The 8306-nt window shown below is 40.4% G+C and overlaps 1 protein-coding gene across 1 annotated transcript; it reads left to right on the top strand.

The window, feature by feature from the left end:
• Positions 1 to 489: 489 nt before the first annotated feature.
• LOC133871146 (transcription factor MYB1-like) lies at positions 490 to 2177 on the top strand. Its single transcript, XM_062308522.1, has 3 exons — positions 490 to 693; positions 1042 to 1171; positions 1445 to 2177. Exons 1-3 carry the CDS (start codon positions 561 to 563, stop codon positions 1971 to 1973), a joined length of 792 nt encoding a protein of 263 aa, XP_062164506.1. The 5' UTR covers positions 490 to 560; the 3' UTR covers positions 1974 to 2177.
• Positions 2178 to 8306: the final 6129 nt, after the last annotated feature.

The following is an 8306-nucleotide window of genomic DNA, read 5'->3' as shown; positions in this document are numbered from 1 at the left end:
AAGAAGAAAAACGAAAAGTTTAATACATCAAGTTTAATTCGGAACTGTACGTACTAATTAAATATTACCAATAAATTAAGGAATTTTTTGCAAAAGTACTGAATTTAATTTAAGGGGTGCAAGTGCAACTAATTAATTAATTAGTATATTCCCTTTTGAGTCAGTCAAGGAGGAAAGGTAGCATAGAAATTAATGCATGATTAATGGTTGAAAGAATGCATGGCCTTCATGATTCGATTTGGCCGGACGTGCTTCTGATCGGCTAGTGTAAAATTATTAGGGCATACGAAACACGTGGACACGAAATATTTGATTTGATTTTTAGTGTTCACTTGTCTGTGTCCATTGATGCGACAAAACATAACTAATGTGGCCGTACATTAAAAAATGTAAAAATTATTATCAAGTACTATTGAAATCTGGGGGCATGCCCCGCCTATAAATGTCTCACTTTTTCCTCAACGTTGGGTGATACAAACGGCAGCAACAACTCTCACATTAATTCTCCCTAGGGGGGAGAGAGAGAGAGAGTAGTCCCTGCAACAAAAAACTGTACAGAAATGGGCAGAAGTCCTCGGTGTTCGAAGGATGGATTAAACAAAGGAGCATGGACTGCTCTTGAAGACGAAATGCTCATGGATTATGTTAAGAGCCATGGCGAAGGGAAATGGAGTAATCTTGCCAAAGAAACAGGTGAGAGATCAGAGCCTTCGATCACTACTTCTTCAATTCGATCTCCTTTTCCCGGATGCATATATAAAGAACATCAAATTAATTACTGCAGCTTTTTTTCCTCTTTTCTGTGCTACTATTTGGGCAGACTAATCAAGATTCATTAAGGAGTAACTATAATTTAATGTACAATCCTAATTAATTAACAAGGAAGTAGTTCAGAGTTACAGCCCTTGGCTTTTCTTATATGGTTAGAGTTAATTATGAGAAGAAAAGATGTTGGGGAAATCAGCAAGTAAATAAAAGAATGTGGGTTGATTTGTGTTTGTTTCCATTTTTTGGTTTATTTACTTTGATTTTCTGGGGCAGGGCTCAAGAGATGTGGCAAGAGCTGCAGGCTTCGTTGGATGAATTACCTGAGACCAGATATAAAGAGGGGGAACATTGCTGAAGATGAAGAAGAATTAATCATTAGGCTACACAAGCTCTTGGGCAACAGGTAGAATGTGATAGCCGATAAGGAAAAGTACTTTGATAAACTTTAATTTCCAAATGTAGAAGCCGATAGAAGATAGTACGTATATGAACTAATTGATAGTTTTAACACTCCCACTTAGGAGATGGCTCAAACATGACGCAATGTGTGAAATATTTAATCGAAATTAGAGTGAATTGTAGAGTCAGAGTTTGAATTTGTGACTTCTGATACCATGTTAACATCATTTAATTAATATTCTAACGAGCTTTATGTGTGTTATGTACGTGCTTGCAGATGGTCTCTAATAGCAGGGCGACTTCCCGGAAGAACAGACAATGAAATTAAGAATTATTGGAACTCCTATTTAGCCAAGAAGTCAAAGGATCAGTTCCCATTAGCCAAGCCTACAGCTGAAAAAAAGCCAATGAATATTGGACTTCACGGTGACAACAAGGTGGCAGTGGAACCATCGACGTCGGACAATAAGTTGGTTAAGATTAACAAGTCCTCACCATCAGAATCAAGTGTCGGGTCACCGCTATCAACGGCCAGGGAAAAGAAAACGGCGGACTTCATGTTGGACTTGAGCTCAGAGGATTTATGCAGAATGCTTGACTCCGATTTTGTAAAACTCAGTGATGTTGATCATGAGATAAACGAGTTGAATCAGCCTCTTCTACCGTCGGAGGGAATGGAAAACAATCACTCCGGCAGTGACTTATGCGGTCAAGCTAATAACATGGCTTCGGATTTTCGATCATTGTTTCTAGAATCAGATGATGGTTGGTTAGGAGTTAATATAGATATTCTATTCTCGGACTGACTAAGTTGGTTATGTTGAGGAAGACAAGATACCCGGACATAATATCCGGGCATTCCTCGACAAAATATATTGTATTTGCTTTGTTTTCATTTGTATTGCTCTGTTTCCGTTAGTATTTGAATTGCCCAGAATAATCTAGCGTAATTGTAGGAAATCACCTTGTATAAAGATGTATCTTCTCAGTCAATGAATAATTATTCCAGGAAAACAATTCTTCCTTCTTTTACCCTTTCTACATGGTATCAGAGCAGGGAACGATACCCTAGCTCTCTGTTTTTTTCTCCGCCGTTTTCACAACCATGACAAACGAGCAATCTTCTAAGGGGCGTAGGGATGCTACTGCCAACCCATATTCTAATCCTTTTTTTCTTCATCATTCCGATCACCCAGGAATGGTGCTTGTTTCTAAACCTCTTGATGGGGATAACTACTCAACTTGGTGTAAAGCCCAGACGATTTCTTTGAACACCAAATCTAAATTGGGTTTTATAGATGGAACAACCACAATGCCGTCTGCCACTGCCAAACTAGAAGACTATGTTGCGTGGAAGAAATGAAACGATATGATCCTCTCCTGGATTCTCAATTCTCTCACACCAGAACTTGTAGATAGTGTTATTTTTTCAACCACAGCCCAAGAGGTATGGGAAGACCTTCGAGATAGTTTTTCTCATAGCAATGCCCCTCGCATTTTTCAGATTGAGAGGGACATCGCTTGTCTTGCTCAAGAACAGATGACTGTTGCGGCTTATTACACAAGATTGAAGAAATTATGGGATGAACTAGGATCCTATAATGATACCGTTTGTTCTTGTGGGGCGGACCACAAGAGACGCCAATTGATGCAGTTTCTCATGGGACTCAATGAATCCTATAGTGCAATCCAAGGGCAGATTCTGTTGATGAATCCCCTGCTAGACGTTGCCAAAGCTTATTCCTCCATTATACAAGAAGAGAAGCAGCGAAGTCTAGGCACTGCACGTGAGACAACAGAGAACTCAGCCATGGCTGTTCGAAGGGCTGAACCAGTGGCTTTGGCTGTTCGACATGGATCAGGTTCCTCTTCTTCTCATTCCAACTCATCTACCCGAAAACCTTTGCATTGCTCTTACTGTGACCGTGACCATCATGTGCGAGAAACATGCTGGAAATTGAATGGGTATCCGCCAGAACATCCGAAACATGCATCCAATAAATCCAAACAAAGAAGCTCCTCTTTTAAACGCTACCGCAGCCATCAGTCTTCAGCCAATAGTGTCAAGGAAGGTCCAGCTATTCCAGACGTGTCGTCAGTGACACATGGACTTTCTGATTTGCAACTCCAGTAAATTTTGTCTATTATACAGGGCAGAGGGACAACACAACTTGCCAATCCTAAAGCTAATGTCGTTGCTGCTTCTTCAGGTTTGTTACAAGCACTGTTGCACCTCCATCAATTAATTATTGATAGTGGTGCAACAGACCACATTACCTCATCTCCAACTTCACTTGTCAACAAACGTAAGAACACCCTTTTTCCACCAGTTGCTCTGCCAAGTGGAGAACAGGCTCCCATTACATCCATTGGGAATTTACCTTTGAGCTCAACCATTACTTTAAAAAATGTGCTTGGTGTGCCATCTTTTAAGGTGGATTTAATGTCTGTGAGTCGAATTATAAGAGACCTCCATTGTTCGGTAACTTTTTTCCCTTATTGGTGTATTTTGCAGGACTTGAGGACGAAGAAGACGATTGGTTTGGGTAAACAACGAGACGGACTTTATTACTTGGTTGCATTAGCATCAGAGAAGCCAACACATCAACCTCCATCTGCAGCAACCATTGATGTGAACCCCGTCAAGAATAACGAGACCCAACAACGAAAGGGAACCCAAGACCGTTCTAAGGACAGATTCGAATGGAAAAACCTCGACCCGTTGTTTATGACAAACAAGAACCTCGGTATAAGGAAGACGCCACAAACGGTGGTGGAAATTCCGTTTGATAAGTCGAGATGAACGCCACGGGAAATCCCGATAAGTTCGAATAGTTCTTCAAAGAACCAAAGAGAATAAAACCTCACAAGTTTTATGAATCATCAATGTCTCCTCGATTACATGGTAGGTACACCTATTTATACAAGAAAATTACTTGCGGAGAAAGTAGTTCTAATCCTAATAAGTAAACAAATCAATTCCTAGCAAGGAAAGAAAATAAAGTCCAAATCAATTCCTAGCAAGGAAAGAAAATAAATAAAGATCTTAGGTAGGTAAAGAAAATAAGTCTTGCAATCCGATCCTTCTAAATTAACGAACAATCTCAGCAGTTCTTAGCCTTGACCGGATCCTTCTAGAACTTGAATCAAGGTGACAATTCTTAGTTGCCCACGTGGATCATGCTCAATGGGCCTCCCCGAATTTGCTTGAGCCCATAACTCTTGGATGAGTCCGTTGAGCACATCCTTGAACTTCTTTGCTCGTGCTCTCATAACCGGCCCAATTGGTACTTGAACGAGATCCTTCGAAGCGGTGCCTTGATCTCCATCAACCATTTCCTGTCATTTACCCAGTTCTCAGGTCGCCTCATCCACCGCTTTATGGCATCGCCATTTGGGCCATTTATCTTCTTCTAGATTAGATTTTATGGCTAAACATTTGTTGAATTTTCCTTTCCAGTCTAATAATCCTGTGATGTTTGTGCTCTTGCAAAACAAAGTCGCCTACCATTTTCTGTTAGTTTAATTTCATCTGTGAGACCTTTTGAATTAATTCATTGTGACATTTGGGGTCCTTATAAGATTGCTTCATTTTCTAGTGCAAAATATTTTTTAACTATTGTGGATGATTATTCAAGATTCACTTGGGTTTTTTTTATGCATCACAAGAGTGAGACACAACATTTACTTGTCAAATTTTTCTCCTTCGTCCAAACACAATTTCATGTTTCTATCGCCAACATTTGGGTTGATAATGGTGGCGAATTCTTTTCTATGCACAATTTTTTCAAACAAAAAGGGACAAACTATCAACACTATTGTGTATATACCCCTCAACAAAATGGGTTGTAGAGCGCAAGCACCGCCATATTCTTGAATCCGGTCGCACATTTCGCTTTCAAGCTCACTTTCCTTTACGTTTTTGGGCAGAATGTGTTTCCACTGCCGTTCATGTAATCAACCGTTTGCCCACACCACTTCTTTCTCACAAAACCCTTTTTGAAAAACTTTTTGGCAAACTCCCTTCTTATTCTCATCTTCGAGTCTTTGGGTGTCTTGCATATGCCACTGTCGTGCATGTTCCTCATAAGTTCGCCCCTCGTGCCCAACGTTTTTCTTGGCTATCCCATCTGTCAAAAAGCTTACAAACTCTATGACCTTACAACCCATCAAATGTTTACTAGCCGTGATGTCGTTTTTCATGAAACAATTTTTCCTTATGAGTCCATTCCATCCACTTCGACCCCTGTCATTCCTCTCTCTGTCTCTGATACATATCACCAACTAGATCCTTCCCCACCTGTCCCATCAATCTCACCACCGGATCCAATCTCTTCCCAATCTCCACTTGCCGCCCCTCCTCCCGAACCCCTTTACGCCGTTCTCACCGACCTCATCATCCTCCCACGGCTTTGCGTGATTATGTATGCAACCAAGTGACGTCTCCCAACCAGTTGTCGACTCTGTCCTCAAGTCCACAGCAAGGTACGCGATATCCTCTTTGCCATTATGTCTTTTATCATCGTTATTCACCACAGCATTACTCATTTACTGCTGCTCTCAGTCAAGATGTTGAACCTACATCCTATACCGAAGCTACTTCTCATTCCCATTGGCAAGACGCTATGCAATCTGAATTGGCTGCTTTAGAAGCCAACAACACCTAGTCTCTCACTTCCCTTCCTCCTGGTAAGACGCCAATTGGTTGTCGTTGGGTTTTCAAAATTAAAAGGCATTCAGATGGCACCATAGAGCGTTACAAAGCTCGTTTGATTGCGAAGGGTCACACACAACTGGAAGGTATAGATTACCATAATACTTTTTCTCCCAATGCTAAAATGGTTACTGTTCGTTGTTTACTGGCTTTAGCAGCTGCCCAGAATTGGTCCCTATACCAACTCGATGTCCACAATGCTTTTCTCCATGGTGATCTCCACGAAGAAATTTACATGTCTCCACCTCCTGGTCTTCGGCGACAGGGGGAGAACCTAGTGTGTCGCCTCCACAAGTCATTATACGACCTAAAGCAAGCTTCTCGACAATGGTTTGCCAAGTTCTCTACAGCCATCCAAGCTGCTGGATTTGTTCAATCCAAAGCAGATTACTCATTATTCACACGTCGGAAAGGCAAGTCTTTTACAGCATTGTTGATATATGTCGATGATATTCTCAATGTTAATGCCATATCAACTCTAAAACAATTTCTGCATAGTCGTTTTCGGATTAAAGATTTGGGTAACTTGAAGTATTTTTTGGGCATTGAAGCTTCTCGATCAAAGAAAGGTATCTCCATTTCGCAACGAAAATACACTTTGGAAATTCTAAAAGATAGCGGACTTTCAGGTTCTAAACCTGTGAACTTTCCCAGGGAGCAAAACGTAAAACTCTCGGACTCAGAAGAATTGCTTAAAGAACCATCTCAGTATAGGCGACTTGTTGGACGCCTAATTTACTTGACGATTACCCGACCAGACATCACTTATTCGGTCCATGTGCTAAGCCGATTTATGCATGCACCTCGCAAACCACACATGGAAGTTGCCTTGCGTGTGCTGCGTTATTTGAAAAATAGTATAGGCCAAGGTTTGTTTTTCCCTTCTCAGAATGATTTATCTTTGCGAGCATTTTCAGACTCGGACTGGGCTGGTTGTCCAATATCTCGTAGATCCACTACGGGTTATTGTGTTTTTTTGGGATCCTCTTTGATTTCCTGGTGGACAAAAGAGGCAGAAAACCGTATCCCTCTCCTCAGCAGAAGCCGAATATAGAGCCATGACAGGTACATGCTGTGAATTATCCTGGCTACGATCATTATTGACAGATTTAAGAGTATTGCATCCGAAGCCAGCATTGTTGTATTGTGACAACACAGCTGCCTTACACATAGCAGCCAATCCCGTTTTCCATGAAAGAACTAGACATATAGAGATGGATTGTCATTTTATTCGTGACAAAATACAAGATGGCTCGATTGAAACCAAACATGTTGCTTCAACAAATCAGCTTGTGGATGTATTCACTAAGCCATTGGGAAAAGAAATTTTCTCAAGTATGATACGCAAGTTGGGAGTTCTTGACATCCACTCTCCAACTTGAGGGGGAGTGTTGAGGAAGACAAGATACCCGGACATAATATCCGGGCATTCCTCGACAAAATATATTGTATTTGCTTTGTTTCCATTTGTATTGATCTGTTTCCGTTAGTATTTGAATTGCCCAGAATAATCTAGCGTAATTGTAGGAAATCACCTTGTATGAAGTTGTATCTTCTCAGTCAATGAATAATTATTCCAGGAAAACAATTCTTCTTTCTTTTACCCTTTCTACAGGTTACACCTAAATTTGACTCTTCAAGGTCAATATTATTGTAGCATTTGTCAAAGCTTAAAATTATTCCAGCAGCTTATGTAATACCTCGTATTTTAAGACATTGAATAAAATATCTTAAAATATGATTTATGATCTAATAATGACGTAAAAGAATAAATATGAATATTTATGAAAATAAATATTCATTTATTATGGAGCATTTATAGTTTCAGTTTAATAAAAAGTTTAAACGGACCTTAAACTTTAGAATAATGAAAATAGGGTCAAACAAATTCCGTTTTGGTCGATTCAAAAGCAGAACGCTCGTCTCGAAGTTCTCTAATATCCTTCGAATTTCATAATTTTGGACTTCGTTTAGGGTGCGAAAATACCCGCAAAAAACTCTACCTCTGATTAGGACGAAAATTCAGACATAACATTTGTGGCCCATTTTATTCCCAAATAACACACACCCAGCCCCAGACTACGTGAAGATGACCCAACAGCCCAGTCCATGCCAACACCAACCTATAGTCATTTCCAGCATATGCTTAATAAGCCCAACCCAGTAGCTACAAAACTAAAACGGAAGAAAACTTAGTTAAGAGGAAATTTAGATCCTAAACACTCGTTAGAAGTTGATAAGGGAATCTTATTTGCAGATTTTTCTTCCACATGCATTCATCCACGAACCAGCCCGCCGTCCACACGCGTCTTCTCCACGTTTGATGCACAGCCATTAGATCAATTTCAGCTCAAATGCATCCAGGCCGTTCGAGTGCTCTATAAAGGAACAGGTCCTCTTCAAGTTTCAGACACAATTTCTCTTC

This window comes from Alnus glutinosa, chromosome 6 (genome assembly GCF_958979055.1).
Source record: "Alnus glutinosa chromosome 6, dhAlnGlut1.1, whole genome shotgun sequence".
Lineage (NCBI taxonomy): Eukaryota > Viridiplantae > Streptophyta > Magnoliopsida > Fagales > Betulaceae > Alnus > Alnus glutinosa.
This window is presented reverse-complemented; position numbering and strand designations above follow the sequence as displayed.

What these genes read in the sequence shown, in the direction of transcription:
- LOC133871146 (XM_062308522.1), top strand. Translation starts at nt 561, where the DNA reads ATGGGCAGAAGTCCTCGGTGTTCGAAGGATGGATTAAACAAAGGAGCA. An exon ending in TAATCTTGCCAAAGAAACAG is followed by an intron (nt 694 to 1,041) that starts GTGAGAGATCAG and finishes TTTCTGGGGCAG; the next exon opens with GGCTCAAGAGATGTGGCAAG. An exon ending in CACAAGCTCTTGGGCAACAG is followed by an intron (nt 1,172 to 1,444) that starts GTAGAATGTGAT and finishes ACGTGCTTGCAG; the next exon opens with ATGGTCTCTAATAGCAGGGC.